Source organism: Filicampus tigris, chromosome 14 (assembly GCF_054856515.1).
Source record: "Filicampus tigris isolate MCC_2025a chromosome 14, RoL_Ftig_1.0, whole genome shotgun sequence".
NCBI classification, from domain to species: domain Eukaryota; kingdom Metazoa; phylum Chordata; class Actinopteri; order Syngnathiformes; family Syngnathidae; genus Filicampus; species Filicampus tigris.
Window position 1 is genome coordinate 13,202,009 of NC_141230.1, and position 20,603 is coordinate 13,222,611.

Genomic DNA, 20,603 nt, shown 5'->3' on the forward strand with positions numbered 1-20,603 from the left:
CCAGGGGGCCCGGGGCAGCCTCCCACCGCCGGCACCTTGCTGCCAATACTAATACATTCTAAATCCATTCTCTTCGCTCTCACCGCCAGGCTTGTGCAATCTCCCTGCCTTCCCTTTCATGCAATTAAATAGTGCAAGTGCCGAGCGAGGGGGAGCTCTATCAGCCACGCTGCACACACACGCGCGCGCCGCTCCATCTCCACATTCAATTTACACACTTCGATATCATCATCCTGCTGTCTGCAATACTTCCCCCCACTTTGCCTCTTGCATCCTGGACCTGAAATACAGACGTTTTGAGAAGGGGAAAGAAAAACATTTGCTCTGTAGACACAATTAGAATCTCACAAGGGGGAATTACAGAAGATCTAATGTTCCCCCCTGAATTGGACCACTGTGCTGATGTGGAAGGTAGACACTGACTATGGTTGTATGTGTGTTGACTGAAACTCCGCTCCTTAACTGTGCTGATGAGCCAAGGCTCTGGCTTGCAGTCTCTGAGGGGATTAAGCCACTCAATGACACTAAATTACAGGGATCAACATCAGCTCCGCATATCCACCACTGTCTGTGCTGCTCCAACTGGATCACATTTGGATGAATGGCTGTACTTCAAGTATATCTTATGTCAAACTCCATATGTTGAGTTCAGTATATGAATATGAATATAAATATGTGTGTATATATATATATATATATATATATATATATATATATATATATATATATATATATATATATATATATATATATATATATATATATGGTAGCTCTGTTCTTACCACCTTTTGTGCAAATTGGGTATGTTAATTAGTAGAGACTGTACTGTAAAATTACTTGAAAATATTTTCCGAGTAACGTTAATGAGAAACTTACTTTTTCATGTATTCCAGGGCACCAATATAGGAGAGCCCAAATATGTTTGTAGTTGGTCTAACTAATGAGGAAAATGGTACATTACACTTAGACCAAAAAAAAACCGTCATAATTTGCTCTGAGATGCTAGTCGAAATATGATTTGTTTGGATTTCTAAACATATTTTCCCATACGAATCTACTCCAGCATCACACTGCCACACACCGACTGGACTGTCGTACTGTATTCAGGGTTCTGCAAGTAAATTTCATGAGTGCCCGCCGTCAGCAACTAGTTTTGCTGCCATTTGAAATTTGACTTTTAGGTGAATGGCATTGTAACATTGCAGATGTCAAAAAATGCCAAGTTGTATCACCTAAGCTTTCACCTCAAAAATTGTGGGTGGGGTACAAAGATAAATCAAGCCAGCTATCACCGAGTTGTACTTATACATGAAGTACATATTGTACTTTACAAAAACATTGAACTATATTTCTGATTTCATATCTGCGGCTGAAAAGCAAAGCGTGGAGAGTCTCCGAAATGCAAAAGTGCAGTCAATGAACGGGGCGATCATTGCCGACAGACTTGTAAATATCCACCAATGTATTTTATTTCTTGCCTGATTCCTCTCTTTGTATTTTTATGTAACAGATACAGCAGCAGCCAGGGCAATCCACGTCTTCCTTGACAATCGGGCCACGTTGTTTATGGTTACGTATGCGAGGGTCAATGGGCAGCTATGCGGGTGCGAGTCACCGACTGTACTTTGTTTGAGATTGTGTGGTTCAGTACGGTTTGGCTGCGTTGCTGGGTGGGTGAATCCAAGAATCCTAACATTCATACAACAACTGACGAATGAGCTGTCTCAACTTCAATCACCGAAGACAAAGACGACCAGCGTCTGTTTCAGTGTTGTAAAAAAGCCAAAGAAAAAGCAAAGCGCATCGGGAGATATGCTGCATGACATCTTTTTGTGCTACAGGTCGAATTCCGAATCGCATGGCCCTTATAGGTTCTTTATAGGTACCATTAAAACACAGAAATAAACACACCAAATCTAAGTGTTCCAAATAAACTCAGACAGAATAAATACTGGATTTTGCCCTTTAAGGCGATAACTTGACAAAAAACATAAATAAATCATAAATTCATCCAAGTTAAAGATAATGAAAAAATGTTTGTCCCACTTTACTGTTACAAACACGCTGTTGTGTTTTACACCTCAATAATGATGCGATGGCATGTCTGCCATGTTTGTGGTGTGGCGAATGTTCTGACAGTTGTTGATATTATTCTGCGATGTTCCTCTCATTCTATCATATTGAGTACTTATCTTGTGACATAATGTTATTGTAAAATATAAAGGTCGTAATCACCAAAAGATATCCGTGCAGCACCGAAGATAACGCTGACACAAATTGGTACTGAATGGCTCAAAAGCGTTGAATTGCTGATACAGAAGACATACAAAGTCTTACCATCAGTTCGAACTCAGCGCTGCTCGACTGGATTGTTGCACGGCACATTCATACAGCCACAAGTAAGACCTTTGTGCAGTGATGCCTGAAAGCGTAACCTTTACCTTTTGAGGCCGACTCTCCAATGCTCAGCCCGTGCACAGTGGCAGTATCACTTACTCATGTAAACCGTTGTCAAATCCCGAGCAAGGTCTCGTACAAAAGCTATATCACAAATTCTACCTTTAAAAAAACACACACACGTCCGCCAAGGTTGAACTGCTAACTAAAGCGAATTGCGTTCATTTGTATCCACCAAGGTTAGTGTAGTTAAGAAAAATTAACAAAATAACACTGACTGAAACCACATTATAATCATAATAACGTGAAAAGGCCCTTGCTTTTCGTCTTTGCTAATTAATTCCGTATATACATGTTTAAAGAGGGAAGTCAACCCAAACATATTTTCTTCAAGAATGTGTTCCCAGCAGGCCCACAAGTTGAAACACGGCATTCTGATTAATAGTGTGTTTGTCGAATATGAGTTAAGCAGCAAAATCCACACCTTTTTAGCCATCTCAGGGGGCGGCCATTTTGTCACTTCTGTCGACTGAAAATGACATCACAACTACTCAGGGCACAGGTAACGACTACTCGCGGCTCAGCTTCAGAAAACAGGTCAGCCGTGATTGGTCGTTACCTGCGCCCTGAGTAGTTGTGATGTCATTTTCAGTCGACAGAAGCCACAAAATGGCCGACCCCAGAGATGGCTAAAAACGAGTGGATTAACTCTAATTCCACAAACGCAATATTTATCAGAATGCCTTGTTTCAACTAGTGGGCTTGCAAAGAACTTATTCTCAAAAAAAATATGTTTGGGTTGACATCCATTTTAAGGTTAATTTGATGGTGTAAAAATCCGCAAGTACTATAATCCTGGTATGTAGATTTTTGTAGCCCACTTTCTAGATTCAAGACAACTGGGGTTGATGAAGCTTTTCATTGTGACTCAAATGGCCAAATGAAAAAAATTATTGTGTTGGTTTGTCCGACTGCAAGCTAGCAGACTACTTTCTGATTCATTGGGGATGATGTAAGACAATATAAATAATATTTGCATTCTGAGATAGGGAACTGTTCAGTCGTGCCTCGAATGCCAAAAATTGAAAATAAGTCCACAATAACATCCATTTGTCCATCCACTTTCTACAGCACTTGACCTCACTGAGCAGGAGCCAAGCCCAGCTGACTTTGATCGACAGTCGGGGTATACCCTTGACTGGTCACCAGCATATATCGACAAACAACCATTCACACTCACATTCACGCCTGTGAATAATTTCTTCAGTGATCCTAAAATGCAGACTACACTTTTTTCCGGTCTGCCCTCCGTCCGCGACCTGGGTACCCTTCCGTCCTCGTCCCTCCGTCCTTATTCATAAAAATAATCGCCCTCCGACCTCGTCCGTCCTCGTCCTTTTAAAGCGCTTCCGTCCTTACATTCCGTCAGTCCATCAAATTGGATATATTGGAATTTAGCCAGAATAACTCAATTCCTCTGACAATAGTGAAAAAAATATTTCATGGAGAATAACATAAGACAGGTCCCATTGGATTCTGAGCTGGGGGTAATAGTCCTGACCTACATGGCAGAAAGAAAATAAATTCTTTAAAAAAATGGCAACATGTTTTCATTTATTTACTTTGTTTAGTCAGCAGACTGCTTTCTGGTTGATGTTAGGAATGGACAGAGCTCTACTATTTGCTTTTGTGGCACTTCCATCATGACTCAAAAATGAATTTCTCCATCTGTATTTTCTTTTTGGATATTCCCCCAAATGGAATGAGTTGTTGCTAGGAACGTGTGCCTTACCTCCATTAAGTTTCCCTGGCGATCAGTTGTGTTGCCAACAACAACCATCAAAACAATATCTCTCGCATTCGAACTTTAGTTTGATGAAAGAGCTACCTAAAATGATAAACAAAAGCTATAAAACAGTATCCCTCTGAACTGAGGATTCTTTTTTTTTTTAGGTGTCATTTTACCAATTCTCTGCTCACATGAGATTGTGCAGGTGTTCTGAATATGTCATGGCTGGTGTGTAAGCCACGGCGGCAAAGTATCAATGGTGAAAAGCATCAGGCAGTATTTATCAAGGTTTATGTTCCATTAGGCATAAGTGTAAACATGACAAATCAATTAATAATGACTCTCTTTATCTCTGAAGCATTAGCCTGAAAATCCAGTGTAGACATACAGCTTTGTTTGCCCTCCTGCAGGCCAAGCAGTAATAATAAACGGACCGGTCACACAATAGTCGCTGATAGCACCAATCAGATAACTGTGTGTGCTAAGCCTCTCCTGTGCGGTGCAGCGATATAACACAGATTATTACATTATTTCAAAGTGTTTGTGAATAGATTAAGTCACACCCAGATAGTCCCAGCACGCTGCACGGAAGCAACAGCAAACACATCGGTGACGATGAGAAGGCCAGCGGTGTTTGCTGTAGGAACACACTCGTCTTTGTAAAAGGCAAGCTTTGCCGCTACGCCCGCTCCAAACACCCTTAAATCATATTTAAGCAGTTCATGGTGAGTCATTACACAGATCCAAGTTTCTCTCCTGTTGCGCGTTCCCACCCGGGCCGACTGTGTTGTATATGCGTTTGTCACTATGAGGAGATTAGACTGAGTAATTGTCTGCTGACAGGCGAACAATGGCCAGGAAAAATTAAAGCCAACACGTAGCCAGCCGACTTCAGCTATTAAATGGCAGGTCCTTTCGGTCCATAATGAATAATTACCGTACACGGTGATTGGCCAAAAAAAAGGACATTTGCAAATGAATTTCTTTTTTTATAGTTGACTTGCAATTGAAAATGCCACGTAGCCCCCCAAGAAGCAGAGTCAGATTTATTTTTTAAAAAGGACATACAATTTTCTAATTACTACCTTTGAAATAGTATAAATAATTTGTGTATTTAAATGTATATATTCTGTATACATGTATATTTTCTAATTAAACAGATGCCTTTATTTTCCCTTCTGTTACTCAACTGCCCATGATTTTGAATTGATTTACGATAAATATTTTCAAGCGTATGAAATACATATCTTTGACACATTTGTGAAAATATGCTTAAACCAAATGTTGTTTTAAAGGCGCTTAGTCTAGCTTGTCGTATTGGTTGCATCGCATCTACTTTGTATTGCACTTGATTCTGAGTGTCATTTACAACTAAATTTGTAAATGGAAAAAAAAAAAAAAACTTTGAAAACACATTTATTTATTCAATATGGATAATAAAATATTTGTATTGTAATCCAACTAGTTATATTTGTGGATGAAAATATATTTCTGAATCAAAATTTGAGTTTGTTTTAGGAGTAAGAATGCTTTGCAGATAAATGGTTTAAATCTAATGTAAAAAGTTCAATTGTATATTGAGGTTAAACATACAGAAAAAGCACAGCAAAAACAAGCAGGGCGTAGTCTGCTCTCTAGTGTTGACATGTTAGAATAACCTCCTCAGCGGCTCCCCTGATACCTCATCGTGTACATCAACCATTTCTCCAGTTTAAATAACAAGTATGCATATATGAACCAAGTCAGCCCCTTACCAATTGGATTGATTTGGAAAAAGTGCACCGGGGTCCGCAGGATGGTGTCAAACATGCGGTTGTGAAGGGTCTGCGCTGAGCTCACCAGGACGTTGAAAAAGACCAAGCTGCGAACGAAGCCAAACACCACGGCTGCACCTGTTAAACCTTGGGCACCGGAGAAAGAAAACATTTTAAAAAATCTATCAGAACACTTTGATGCCATCCTCATGCTTCCTTCAAGGGCAGCCTTTTAAAGGTCACGCAATACTCTGTGCACGGATAGGAAAACAAACGTGGTACAATTAAGTGTTTCATGTTTTTCTTGTTCCCATGCAGTATCATTCTGTGATTTTAAGTACAAAGACGTTCACGTTCACAGAGAGACAATCAGAGTAATGCGAGCGTAGACAACACGAAACGCGCTGCCATCGCTCAATACAGCTGAGGACCGAGTACCCACACTTGGCCTTGAAGGCCTTGGGTTACTGCCAAACAACCGTCAACCCTTTTCTGAATGGATGCCGTATGTTATAGGACGCAGACGTACATTTTTTTTAAAAAGGTGGACAATTAGCAAGGTTCACCTGCGTAAACACTAAGGTACAGGTCAAGGTCCAGCTGTGTGGGGAGGCTGCCGTTGAGAGGCTGCGTTGCGTTGACGCGCTGCTGCTCGGAGGCCCTGCCGAAGAAAAGAAAAAACACAAGGATACATCAGCGTGAAGAAAAGAAGCAGCACAAACACAAGATTTTCCACAATTGAAAAGCAAAAGGTTGCCTTCAACAAGTGACACTTCAAGTCATAGTAAACATTTCATCCCCGAAGACATCTCTGTTTACAGCTCAACACAAAACAGCCTATCAATGGAGCTCCTTGTGTCCTTTTTAGTTTCTTTTCTACAAGCAATTGTGCGGCAAGAATCTTACCAATGAGCAAGCCACCAGTCCTGCAGCACAAACGCCACCTTTAAAACAAATCAAGGCTTCATTTTTATTTCAACATCCACGCAACTGCATTTTGCAAATAAGTACGGACTCACGTGTGCAAGAGCGTTGAGGAGAATGAGGAGGAAGAGAACCAGGAAGTTAGCGCCGGCTCTGAAATATTTCACATACATTTGCAGGCCGATGTCTCCCCGCGTGCGCTTTTCCTCCTCCGTGGGCTGCGCTGCCTGCACATACACACCAGCGACAGTGTCATTCACCACTTCACTGAACAGCAAGCTGCAAGGGGAAAAGGTAAGTCTGTTCTGCCCTCTAGAGGCTTAATCGAAACACAGCAAACAGCTGTGATACTTCTCAATACAGCTGCAGAATCTAGCTCCAAATCCAATACAAGGGCTGAATAAAAAAAATTACCTTCACAGGGATTAATATGATGTATTGATTGACACTGTCAGGTGGGTATAAAATACCTCTTGCAAAGAGGTCATATTTCGGTAGGTGTTTGTTTTTGGCACATGAATGAAGTTAAAGTTCAAATTTCTATGAGAATTAAAGTCGTATAATATGAGTCAAGTCATAATACTCTAAGAAATGTTCATAATGTTACAGGAGTGGGGGAGAAATTTGCTTTGTAGTTTTGGGGGAAATGAACTTAATACAGTTGCAATGATGTGAGAGCATAGTTTTACAATGTTTAGGAGAATAAAGTTGTCAAATCAGGAAGAAAATGCATAGTTTTGACAATTTAATTTGACAAGAATAAAGTTGTTGTATTATTTTTAAAAAACATGATTTTCCCATGTAATTGCAATTTTAAAGAGAAAGTCAAACCCATGCCTTGAGCAACTGTGATTTGTCATTTCAGTCGACGGCAGGTGGCAAAACGGCCGCGCCCTGATGGATAAAAACGGGTGGCTATGACTGCTTAATTCATATAGCACAAACGCAATATTAATCAGAATGCCGTGTTTAGACTGGTAGGGGCGCATAGAACATATTGTAAAAACAATTTTTGACTTCTCCTTTAAGAGCAAAAGTAACTTTGAAAGAATAATGACATAATTTTACAAGATTCAAGTTGTAATTGTCCCAGAAAATATTTTGTTTTGAGCATTTGCAACATATAATGCGACAAATTATGTTACCTGATTAATACAATATGTGGCAGTTTTCTAGAAGAAAATGTTGACATTCACTCATTAAAAATTACAGTTTTATTTTTGTCATAATTCTACTTGTAGCTTCTCTAACTCTTTGCCTAAATGCTAAACTGTTCATCCTTAGCGGAGATCAGCATTTTACTGGAGGCATTTGTTGTTTGACAAGATGTCTATTATTGTGGCCGTGGTTTACAGTGGTGTCGAACTTTATTGCATCATACTGAGAGCTGTATGGCTACAGGAGGAGCACGATATTAGAAGAAGAAAAAAAAAAACGGATCTCTTTGTGATGCAGTCCAGTGAACAACAACCACAATAATAAACACACAGTATTGTTAAGGAAATGCCTCCCTGTGGCATGTCTTATCAGATTGCCTGTAAAAATAAATCTTTGAATTGTGGATCAAAATCGATGACATTCGCAACCTGACGCTCCAGTTGCACCTACCAGTGTGAGTGTCTCTTCCATCAGCGAGTAGCAGGAGGCGGACAAGGAGGACATGGACGACGTGGACTTGTCAGAGAGTGTCGAGGGGCAAAAGGAGGCCTTGACGGGGGTCGTGCTCAGTCTTTCATCTTGGATGTCCTCCTCCTTGAGGAGTGAAGAGAAATCAAGTCCAGAACCCTGCAACTCTCTGTAGCTCCCCTTGGCCACCATTTGACCCTGACAACATGAAAAAGACATGCATTATTTCCTGTGAGATATTTTAGTTTTGAAATTACAACTGGGAAGTCTATTAGTCTCGTGAAATTGGAGTCGGAGGTTCCAAATCTTTTTGTTGTGAAATTTCTCAATACAGGCAGTGGAACTTGAATATGTTAAAAAGATGACTCACCTCCTTTAGGACTACAATTTCATGTGCGGCCTTCAGATATTGCAGCTGGTGAGTGATGAGAACGCGTGGCTTGTTCCTCAGAAGTCCACAGATACACCTGTGGGAAAGAGTATGTGAGTTCCTCAAATATTTCCACAGAAAACAGCTCTTGGCTATGACACGGCGCAGTTCTTTTACTCTTCAAAGATGTGCTTGCCGACTTCAGCGTCCACAGCGCTGAGGGGGTCATCCAGCAGGTAGATGTCTGCATCCTGGTACACTGCTCTGAAAAGCACACTCAGTCAGAGGATAAAGTCAAAAGAAAGTGAGTGTTTCTGTCGTGCACACCTGGCCAAGCTGACTCTCGCCTTCTGTCCCCCACTCAAATTGGCCCCTCTGTCTCCGACGGGTGCCAAGTCGCCACCTGGCAGCAGCTCCATGTCCTGGACAGAGTCCAAACGCAGCCGTTGTTAGAGAGTCATTCCAAACTGGACTTACTGTAGGATGCAGGTCCAAGAACCCTCACGGGGAACTGGACTAATTCTCACTCTCTTGAGGGCGCAGGCTCTCAGCACTCGGTCATACTTGAAGCGGTTGAGCTCTTTGCCGAACAGGATGTTGCTTCGGACGGTGCCGGCTAAAATCCAGGGCTGCTGGGAAGTGTAGGTCAGATCCCCTCGGACTTTGACCACGCCACTTTCTTGGCTCAGCTCTCCCAGGATGGCGCTGAGGAGCGAAGACTGACACAAAACATCAAATGGTACTCACTTTATAAAGTTACCCACGATGGCAACCGTACCTTCCCTGAGCCGACAGGACCGATTACAGCGAGCAGCTGATCAGGTCTCACTGTGAAGGACACATTCTGTAAGGTTGGAGCCTCTTGCGTCTATGAGGAAAACATACAGTAATTTGAAAACAATCATTTAAAACATTTCAGGTTTACCTACCATAATTCCTCATAGCGGGACTTTATTTACCCAACAGAAACGCCGCGGTAGTATTTTCTATATTACTGTCAATGACACGGGGAAACACCAAGAATTGTCTTTGTAGTCAATTCCTTGCAATGAAGAGGGACGATCGATATGCAAGATCCTTTAGCACGGCAGCTGCTGTCACGTTTATACCAAACATTTACAAACAATTTTTAGGATGTGCAAAATAATCTTGGATGATAAACCATATGCTGCTTCACCAACGCTGAAGACATTGCATACAGAAAGTACCAGGCGACTATTATCTGTACATCTTGTTTTGTTTTTTTTCTTTTAGCTTTTTGGTGTTTGCTGTCACTCACTAAAAGGTCAATGTTTAAATTAACTCATTCACTGCCATTGACGAATTTACTTGTCTTTTCACAGTTCAGCCATTCAATCCCAGGAATTTATTTATATTTTTTATGTCCATTTTTTTTCAAACGTTGGGGTAAAACAGAGTCTGAAAATGTCTGGCAGTGAATGATTTCATATTTTTTTCTCTTTTATTTGTCAGACAAGGAATACGTCTTTCTATCCAAATCCTTGCTAACTTTCTTTCTCCCGTTCCAGAGCGGCAAGCTCTCTTTGTCTTTTGTTTCTTTTATGGGTCAGTGTTATTGAGCAGCTTTTGTTTTGGAATGCTGCAATTAGCTGGCGACCCATCCGGGGTGGACTTGGCCTCGCTCCAAATCAGCCGGTATAATCTCCAGATCGCCCGCGGCCTTAATGAGAACAGGGGCTATATGAAATGAATGGATGTTTCTGAATGTGCTGCACTGCACACATCAAGAATTTCTCTTTAAATTGTACCCCAAAAGTCAGCTTTACAAGTGCCATGTCGGCTGTGTATCCATCATACAAAGGTATGTGCAGTTCAGCATTTTTTTTCGGAGCAGCAATTATTTATTCGAGTGAGCGATGCCTCCAGCATTTCATGGGAACACTTTGTCTCAACTATTTGAGCAAATAAAATAAATTGACCTCACCTTGTCCCAATAGCACACCAAATCCTGAATCTTCAGCATACAGTCGTTCTTCCCTTCAATCGGGAGTCCCAGATGCTGAGGAGCAACTTCATCCAGGAGGAGAAAATTCTAACAGGGATCATCCCATCAGATTCCATAAGAAACGTTATAGTAGTAATGTAATGATCAGAGTTGGGCATTTTACTCAATTTTGCTGGTCCGTCATTCGTCATCCGTCATTGGCCAGGGTACCCATCCGTCATTCATCAATCTGTCATTTTTGTGATGAACTGAATTGTAATAGTCAGTCCGTCAATCCATCAGTCAAGTTCGTCAGTTAGTCCGTCAGTCGTTCCCCCCAAAAAACATCAGAAAAACAGGCGTCCTCCAGTGTCCGGACTGAGGGGCGAGGTTAGTGACGATTACACTGACAGAAGACAACCCACTTCCGTCATTCATCAGTCCATCATTTTTATAAGGTGTCCTGTCCTGTCATTCGTCAGCACAACGGGTGTCTGTTAGTGACGGACTGACGTACCGGTCCATCAGTCTGACAGAATGCCCACCTCTGGTTATAACAGAAATAAACACTCACTGGCTACTCCACACGCAATCAATAACCAACAACGCTCACTTTTATTGACAGTGTCAGACTTCAACACAATGTTTATTATTACCCCCAGCAAGGAGGATAAACTTCCATCGACACTGATAGTGACGGGGTCGGTACTTATTTACTTATTTAAAATTGTTGCTTTTGAATTTGGAGAATCCACTCCTTGATGTAAGCAAGGGCAGAAGCTGCAATGTTAATGAAGTTTAATCCAGATCTGAATTGAATTGTGCTTTTGAATTTGGAAAATGCTTTACACAGCTCAACTGTGCAGGTGTACCTAATGGTGTCGAATACATTTATTTCACTTGAAATCTGCGTTCTTACTTGAATTCTTTGGATGCTGATGAGTGCCTCCGAGACCTTCTCGATGGCGAAGGGAAAGAAGAGCGTGATGGTGAGTCTGACGGCACTAAAGAGGGAAACAGCCATGAAGACAGTGCTGGAAGACAGCTGCTTGCCCGTCAGCACGTAGACGCAAACTGTGAGGAAGATGGTGAGCTTGTTGGCCACGAAGAACGACGCCATGTTCAAGCCACGCAAGTAGGAGCTTTTCATTATTTTGCAGATTTCCATTCTGCGCAAAACACCAAGAAAGTTATCAGTAGATGCATGGGATTCTTATGAGTTGAATGAAGACAGGCTACCTTCGGACTTCATCCACTAGCGCAGCAAAGGGTTTCTCCCACCCGCACATCTTTATAACACGGATCCCTGAGATGACCTCATTCATTGTGCGTATCCTGTCATCGGTCAAGACTGCAGTGTCAGCTCTAGAACGACAGACAGCCACGGCAGTGACGGCAGCGAAACAACAGTTGACACTACTTTACGGTCCATTTGATGATTGCCAACCTCAGCTTGGAAAACAGTCTTCCAAACATAGTCTGCACCGGTATCAGGATGAAAAAGACGGCCATTCCCGCAAGGCATGATGGACCGATCCAATACATCAACATTATTATCACCATTCCGGCTTGCAGTGGGGTGATCCACAAAAAATGCAGATACAAAGTTACCTGGGGAAAAATGACAAATATATTGTATATACTAGGGATGTCATGATATGCAAATGTCACGATACGATACTATTACGATATGAACCTCGCGGTACCATACTTAGCACGATATTGTGGGGAGGTTGGCGATATATTAAACGCTCACCATGCTTTATAGAAGCTCACGATATTGTAAAAAAAAAAAAAAAAGGGATATTAAAAAAAAAAAATCACAATACCTAATCCTCTTCCGTAAATAGATGACCTACAATGACCGAACATCTAATATTGAGGCATTTACTTGCTAATGCACGCACACATTGTGAATCGGGTCAATTTGTGGAGGAACTCAAATGTGTGATGTTCCAATTTATCTGGTGATTAGTGTGTGTCTTAAATATCTATCTATCCATTATATGTGGCCAAAAAAATGCATCAAATTAAACTGCACTAATAAACTAACCACCAGAGGGTGCAGGAACTGCACAAATGTAAAATAACTTGGGCTTTTAAACAGATTTGCTGCTATTAATATCGTGACACGACGACTATGATATATTGTGGCAATTTTAATATTGCGATATCACGATATTGACGATATTTTGACATCGGTAGTATATATAGGTGATTTGCAATAAATTAGAATATTGTGGGAAACTCTTTCAGTAGTTCAATATAAGAAGTCAAACTTGTACATTAAAAAGATATACCACACAGGGTGAAATATTTCACGACTATTTTTTTTAGTTTGACGATTATAGCTTACAGGTAATGGAAGGCCAAAGTTCACTCACTCAGAAAATGTGTATATCACTGTACATAAGAGACCATCAAAATTATCCTGCAATTAGCTCATGACCAGTCCAGGATGTGTCGTCATCTGCGACCATACATTTCTACTATGAGTCAATCAAAACTAAGCATTTTGGTACAGCTCTCGTATTGGAGCACAATGGCCTGTAAGGTCTACCTAATGTTGTGGATAGGCTCTTTTTGAGATAATTACCTCATCAAATCTGCTGACGTCATTGGACAGCAGATTGACAATTTGTCCCGTCGTCGTTTTAGTCAGAGCCACGTTGCTAAGACTGAGAGCCTTTGCAGAAAAAAAAAAGTGTTACACGGACAAACCAAAACGTTGCTCAATAATGTCCGTTCCTCCATCCGTACCTTGCGGTAGATCATGTGACACATAGCCACGCGGATTTTCATGCCGGCTCTTTGGACATGGTAGAAATAGAGATGGTGGAGGATGGCTATCCAGACGGTGGACAGGCAGATGCCCATCGCGTAGCTGTAGGCCTTGTAGACCGCAGTTGGGCCTGTGGCATCAGCACTCTCAAAGTACCCAATGAGCTTTCCGAGTAACACCGGCTGAATGACTTTGATGACTTCCTGATGGAGTAAAGCAGGCAAATTGCAACACCTGATACCCATCGTCTGTACGATGCTTCGCTTTGACTGCACCTGTATGAAGATGTATGCGCCAATCAGAGCGTAGGATCTCCAGTAGCACTTTATGAGGGCTCTGGTGAGTTTAGGCTGGCATTGTTCTTTTGACGCGCGCTTAACTTCTTGGTTCCAGTACCTTGGAAAAGCATGAACCGCGTGATCGTTGGCAGTGGCAAACACAAACAGTGCTTAAATCTGCTTTCAAGACTGGCAGCCATTCACTCTCACATTCACACCTTTTACAGAGTGGGAACTGAACCCAAGCTGAAGGCAGGAACGTGATATATTCAAGATAAATCATTTGAGCAATTCCTTTGACCTGTTGGCTAACTTCCATTTCAGATGCACAGTTGTATCCGTGCGTATCATTTCCTTTCATGATACAGCATTGATGCATTATATTAAATATCAATTTTGCATCCGCACTCTGTGATTCCCACCATAGCCAAACTCAGTGGTTGGTGCTTAATTACTGAATCATGTTTTCACATGCTATAAGGCCACTGATTACACACGGCTGCACTGGTGTGTGCACGAGCGAGGGTCCGCAGCTCTCAGAGCTGTTGACAGCACCATGCTGTTCCTTCATTGGAACCCCCCCTGACAGCCAAGGCTCTTGACCAGAGAGCACGACACTAAATGTCATATGCGACTGCGTGGGCAAGACAAGACTTGGCACAATGATTTTGGGTGTAAGATCCTGTGCGCACTAAAGAAAGTCATTCAAAGTGTGAGAAGAGTGTGAGAGAACAGACTGTTTTGTGTCGCAGCTCCAGTGATACTTTCTATATATAGGTGAGCCGAATGTCAAGCACATCCTCAAACACAATATCACCTTTCCTGAATGGGTGGGGGTGGTTGTAGTGACTGTGTGTTATTGCTTAACACAGTTTTGAGTGACGCAATGAGGGGTTTTAATAAGATGGTTATTATTGTGGCTTTAGTTTTTTTGCAAGGTATCATATTGGCAGCAGCTGCCACTATTTTAAATTGTGTTAATATTATAGAGAAATATTACGTCAATTGATTTGTGTTGGGATATGTAAGGAAACTTCCCGTACGGTGACTGTAAAGTGCAAAGTACAACAAAATAATAACTAATCAGCAAATTGAAAAACAAAAATATTAACAAAACAACAAAGAAATAACCAACAACATATCAAAAAGCACAAAAACAAATGAAAAATAAACAAATAAATTACAGTTAGATATTCTTACCACTGTAACTCCTCCCCAAGTCTGTCAGATGCATCCTCAGGAAGAACCTTGTACATATCATCTTCTTCCAGCCTCCTCTTGTAGCCAGTCCTGAACAAGGGATTCAACCAACTACGCAGTACAAAACAAGTCAGTGCCAATAATAATAATAACAGTAGTAATATTCAAACTTTATTTTCGTAGCAGTTTGACAAGATAACCAAAATGTTACGGTGTGCAGTTCTACACCACTGCAATCTACAACAGGGGATAGAATACCCTGCATCAGGGATGGGCAACTTTAGCGATGGAGGGGGCCACAATTTTTCATTAGCGCTATTGAGGGGCCACATAGGACAGCCCACTTCCTAAGCAGATGTATGACTTTTTTTTTTAAATGCCATTTTAAATATGGACAAAATATGCATACGTCTGGTTTTTTTTTTTTTCAACCAATTTACGTCACAATATATTGATTGCAATTCTCAAATATAAAAGATCCACTCTTCAACAACAAAGGGTTTGAAGCAAACAAAAAATAACCACATTCATAGCTGAACTTTTGCCCTCTCAAAGTTTTGCGAACCTTTGCATTCTGTTAGTTCACATCGTCTCCCTTTCCAAACCTCAAATTGAAGTTGTTGGGTTTTTTTTTTTCGTTTTCATGAGCGCTGCGAACTATGTGTGATATTTTAGGATGACTAGTCCTCGACCTGCCAACACAAGCAGGTGTGTGTCAATACTGTCAATGACGGCTGTCGCTGTTTTCTTACCAGAAGAAAAGCTTGGAGAAAATATTAGCCTTTGAAGACGGATTATCCTTCACGTCTTGACGCAGAGCTTCCATGTCACTGGGCAAGTAACACGGGTACTTTCTCTGCCGCCAGGCTAGTTCAAGAAACAACAGGTCGAGTTTGTGTCAACATTACATCTGATCTGACAACATTGAAGAGTAGGACACTTTGATTCTGGTAGAAACCGGCACACCGGCGTGGCAGCCGAGCGCGTGCAAGGGGCGTGCATATGTGACGCAAGCAAGCCCACCGCCTGTTGTGGTTGGTTGGCAGAAGTGTCCATCAGTCACATGCTAACAAATCAGATAAAACAAGCAAACAAAATAAAATCTACCTATACAAACAATAGTGTAAGCGTCAGGTATTTGTGTTTAATTAGGCCTCGATTACATAAAACGTGTCAAGCAGAAAAACACAAGTGAAACAACGCGAGGTGAAGTTGTGCGCCATCTGGCGGGACATTCGGGACCCAGACATAAGAACCCATAGCCTATATAGTGTGTGTGTCGTGTGTCTGTCTAATATATATATATATATATATATATATATATATATATATATATATATATATATATATATATATATATATATATATATATATATATATATATATACATATATATATATACATATATATATATATATATATATATATATATATATATATATATATATATATATATATATATATATATATAAAGCAATAATGGTTGTGTTGCAGTCCCCTAAAGTTGAAGTCATGAGTCATCCTCTTGCCCCGAAATGAATGACGAACTCGAAAGTGGACTTTGCGTCCACCGAAACGCAACTGATCGTTCTTTGTGTTAATATGATGCATGGTATTACTTCTAGACCAAAACTCGGGCACTCAAAGGCATTGCTGAAAAATAATAACTAACTCCCATCTCAGACTTTGATTACTGTTTGACTTTGAGGCCCTTGTGTCCATCCTTGACCATGAGAGATGTCCTGTCTGTAAATCATCTCAGTGAAAACACATGTCCAAAGTGTAATTTACCTGTCCGGGGCGATTTGCGTGTTTCTTCCTCTAAAAAAGATCACATTCAATTGTGAAAGGCAGCAAATGACCGGCTTGCAGATCCTGGCTTTCATCAGCGGCCTCGGTGGACTGGGGGCCACCATTGGCGCCACGGTGTCCAATGAATGGAAGGCCACCAGCCGGGCATCCTCGGTCATCACGGCCACATGGGTGCTGCAGGGCCTGTGGAACAACTGTGCCGGGAACGCCATCGGAGCTCTCCACTGTAGGCCGCACCATACTATCTTGAACCTGGACGGTGAGTGGCTCATTGTGCTACCGCTTTCAAACTATTTATACAATAATAGAGGTTCGCACTGCACCGCCGTCCCAGACTGCATGGCACATTTGTCTCATTTCATGGTGAAACATCAGTTTTCCAGTGCACGTGATGCAACTTTAGGAAATGTCCCTGGTGGGTGACAGCTCAGGAACAGAAAAAAAATCATCACTGCCATACATTCAGCTGTTACAAGGTTGGCTAATCTGAGACCTTATTTAGCTACATGAGAAAAACAGATCTCAATATTATGCAGTTCTACCCGACTGCAAATTGTCAGCACAAAACTCAACCTTGTTAATTGAATACCTCTGACAGCATCAATCAAAAGTGAGCATTATTATCTTTGAATAGGCTAAATATGTAATACCGCTGTAATGTATCTTATCATTGTGTGCGTAGATGACGAGGCATATCATGTGGAGTGTGAGTCATGACAATGTCATTATCAATAAGAATCCAATATGTAAATACAGTAAGTAATCTGTTATTTTACTCAAATTTTGTCTGCATGTTTTTCTTTCTTTTACTTATAATGCACTTTCTAACTCGTACATCTGAGTTACTGTTAATCTTGCTTTTTTTCTGATATTTTGTCTTTTCTGCCTTTTTAAATATCCACTAGTCTCAATCCCACTTAACAGTTTGCAGATAATTACTTTTCAATTTGCGTTGTGCAGAGAGAGGTCATCTCTGAATTTATAATCGGAGAATAAAAACAGAATTTACCATTTTGTACAGTATGTAATCGAGATGCAAAAGTTCTTTGTTTGATCATGAATTGAATTTAAACATAATGTTATGCTACACAGTGGATATACCGTAGAGGAGGTCTTCACACAATTAAAATACATGTTATTAATTTTAACATAGTGCCTATGTTTTTTTTTTTTTCATGATTTTGTACTAAACTTTAATGAGATCTTGTCGGATTGTATTTTGTTACCTAAAACATAAGTGTGATTTTTATCTCACTGGTCTTCAATTGAATGGATGTACTTAACTGCTATAGAATGCAAATCTTTGCAATATAGCTTGCCAAGAGTTAGAGGGCATGCTGTCAATGAATCATTACAGCACTGTTGTGAGGACTCTCAAGTATTTAAGCATCAGTGACGGGAAGCTGATGACACATTCACTGTGGCCTTGCGCTCTATTTTTGGGTTTGGGCTTGACAAATCCTACCAAATGTTACTGTATTATATACCATAAAAGATATTCAGGTTTCAATAATATCAGCTCTAAAAAAATAATAATATGAGGTCAGCATGGTGCTGTAGTGGTATACATGCCCCCCTTACAGTGAAGGAGTTTCTGGGTTCAAATCTTGGGCAGGGTTTCCCCTCCCGAAATGCAGAACACACTGTGCGTAGGGGATGCATTTGCGCAGATGCGCCCCGTGTCGAGCACCAAATTAGCTTGAGAAAGGAGAGAGGCAATCATTGCTGCAATGATGAATGGTGAGTTGCCGTAGTCCAAAAGACACCATGAGTCGGGAGCAAGTAAGAGAAAAAGGCAAATATGCAATATGAGGGTCAGATCTACTTTACTGTATGTCGTGCTGTTTGCAAAAAGGACACTGTCACTTTAAGGCCACTTTTTTTCCTGTCTGGAGGAAATCATGGCCTGGATGGCACTAAACCTCTTGAAGATCAACGGAAAGAAAACACAAGTTTTGCCTTTTGGTCCCAGTGGCCTTTGTACATCTCATCCCACTGACTCTCATCTGAAGCTAATTCGAATTTGGGTTCTAAATTGAACAGTGTTTTTAAATTGGATCGGCAAATCGGTGCTGTTGTTAAATCCATCTTTTTTTTTTTTAAAGGAAAAGGTTTTCATTGCTTCATTTTCATTACATTTTTATTTAATATTACTGGTTGCGCTCTGATCAATTGGCCAACGATCGCGATAGACCGATCAAACCAACTGAATTCTAATATATGTCCATTTGAAATAATATCCTTTTTTATTGTGTAATAAAGTGATGGAAATTTGGATATAATTTTTTTTAGTCTGATTCCTCAATCACTCCAAATAATTATTAATTATTCACCATTATTGAGCATCTCTAAAATTGAAAAGTGTGCCGACCTCACTCGTGGATGATTGGTATCGGACTCGACAGTATAACGCCCTGATCGGAACACCCCGAATCATTGCTAATATTATTATTAGTTTTCATTCATTTACAGCTGTAACTGTTGTGAAATGCGCTATATAAATAAAATTATATTGTATTGTATTAAACTACATCAGGGGCCCCATCATCCTTAAGTGTGAAACGTTGGCGACCGCATGACAAATCGTCGGCCCTCATGTTGAAGTTCAAACTCCTCGCGGCAGAATCCAACAGTCCATAACATATTAACCAACTTAGCGTTGCACATCCTGGCTACTTTTTCAACCGCCTGGGAACCATTAATCAATCTTCGGGGCCGCCGACGTAGTCGCCGCAGAGTCATTCGGAGCAGCATGTATCAGGAGATCCTGGCCTTTGCGCTCGCCACCTCGGGATGGGTCCTCGTATCATCCACCCTGCCGACAGACTACTGGAAGGTGTCCTCGCTGGACGGGACGGTCATCACCACGGCGACCTACTGGTCCAACCTGTGGAAGACATGCGTCACCGATTCCACCGGGGTGTCCAACTGCAAAGATTTTCCCTCCATGCTGGCGTTGGACGGTCAGCCGCGCTTTTGCCCCCCGGAAGTTTTTTCGTTCTGTTCTTTTCACATTTTCTCCCTTTTCAAACCTCAAATTGAAGATAATTTCCATGCGAATCGACTCATTTACCGTTAAATGTGTCAATGTTTAGCCCCGGTTGACTGATTCTTAAAGCCTATCAAGGAGATTGAGTCTGAGCCGTAGGCGGTTTCGACCATGGCTCGCTAGTTCTGAGCTAATATTTGCCTCTAAATCTCATCTCGTGACTAATTTTACTGCCTGCTTTATGTGCACGTTTGCCAAAAGGTCAAAAGGTTGTTGATCTCTGGCTGATTGTTTGTGTTTGCACAGGTTACATCCAGGCCTGCAGGGGGCTGATGATTGCAGCAGTGTGTCTGGGCTTTTTTGGTACCGTTTTCGCACTGGTGGGAATGAAGTGTACCAAAATTGGAGGAAGTGACAAGACCAAAGCGAGGATCGCCTGCTTTGCGGGTGTCAACTTTATCCTCAGCGGTAAGAAAGTTCACCGTCATCGTCTTTTTCACGCTCTTTCTCTTTGTAACAGCAAGAGGCCTTTTCATTTTCAACCATGCATTTTCATACATCTGCAAATTTTTAGTTTTTAACTCCAAAAAACAAGCAAGAAATCCATTTTGGGGAGCACATTTACTCAAACATCAAACTCAAATTTTTTTCTGTTTACCTAAAATTTGTATTCATTAATTTGTTTGTATTAAAAAAACATGTAAGTTCACTTTTTTTCTTTTTGGGGATAAAAGCGG

At 41.1% G+C, this 20,603-nt stretch overlaps 2 protein-coding genes and 1 long non-coding RNA gene across 16 annotated transcripts in view; 2 read left to right on the plus strand and 1 right to left on the minus strand.

The window, feature by feature from the left end:
* The window catches only part of LOC147136423 (ATP-binding cassette sub-family C member 4-like), a 44,915-nt gene extending 28,870 nt beyond the window's left edge, over positions 1–16,045 (minus strand). Inside the window, exons 1-19 of one of the 3 annotated variants that reach the window (XM_086051526.1) lie at positions 15,818–16,045; positions 15,066–15,176; positions 13,863–13,983; positions 13,566–13,790; positions 13,402–13,491; positions 12,253–12,284; positions 12,045–12,170; positions 11,725–11,974; positions 10,806–10,913; positions 9,639–9,728; positions 9,388–9,579; positions 9,188–9,282; positions 9,038–9,124; positions 8,861–8,957; positions 8,473–8,688; positions 6,960–7,091; positions 6,847–6,884; positions 6,507–6,601; positions 5,941–6,087 (exon numbers count right to left, since the gene is read on the minus strand). In XM_086051526.1, coding sequence (XP_085907652.1) covers positions 5,941–6,087; positions 6,507–6,601; positions 6,847–6,884; positions 6,960–7,091; positions 8,473–8,688; positions 8,861–8,957; positions 9,038–9,124; positions 9,188–9,282; positions 9,388–9,579; positions 9,639–9,728; positions 10,806–10,913; positions 11,725–11,974; positions 12,045–12,170; positions 12,253–12,284; positions 13,402–13,491; positions 13,566–13,790; positions 13,863–13,983; positions 15,066–15,176; positions 15,818–15,891 — 2,326 coding nt within the window. In that variant the 5' untranslated portion in view covers positions 15,892–16,045. Of the gene's footprint in view, positions 1–5,940; positions 6,088–6,506; positions 6,602–6,846; positions 6,885–6,959; positions 7,092–8,472; positions 8,689–8,860; positions 8,958–9,037; positions 9,125–9,187; positions 9,283–9,387; positions 9,580–9,638; positions 9,729–10,805; positions 10,914–11,724; positions 11,975–12,044; positions 12,171–12,252; positions 12,417–13,401; positions 13,492–13,565; positions 13,791–13,862; positions 13,984–15,065; positions 15,177–15,630; positions 15,748–15,817 lie in introns of those variants that run through there. The other 2 variants (XM_086051524.1, XM_086051525.1) reach the window with 2 other exon arrangements.
* The window catches only part of LOC147136421 (claudin-10-like), a 108,791-nt gene that overhangs the window by 86,222 nt on the left and 1,966 nt on the right, over positions 1–20,603 (plus strand). For 11 of the 12 annotated variants that reach the window (XM_086051531.1, XM_086051535.1, XM_086051539.1 and 8 more), the window contains 3 exons: positions 7,044–7,158; positions 16,896–17,136; positions 20,173–20,334. In XM_086051531.1, coding sequence (XP_085907657.1) covers positions 7,044–7,158; positions 16,896–17,136; positions 20,173–20,334 — 518 coding nt within the window. The remainder of the gene's footprint in view (positions 1–7,043; positions 7,159–16,895; positions 17,137–20,172; positions 20,335–20,603) is intronic. The other variant, XM_086051538.1, reaches the window with a different exon arrangement.
* LOC147136424 (uncharacterized) lies at positions 8,483–16,299 on the plus strand. The gene is made up of 3 exons (XR_015089552.1): positions 8,483–8,721; positions 8,825–8,908; positions 8,999–16,299. It is a non-coding gene; the product is annotated as an uncharacterized LOC147136424 (long non-coding RNA).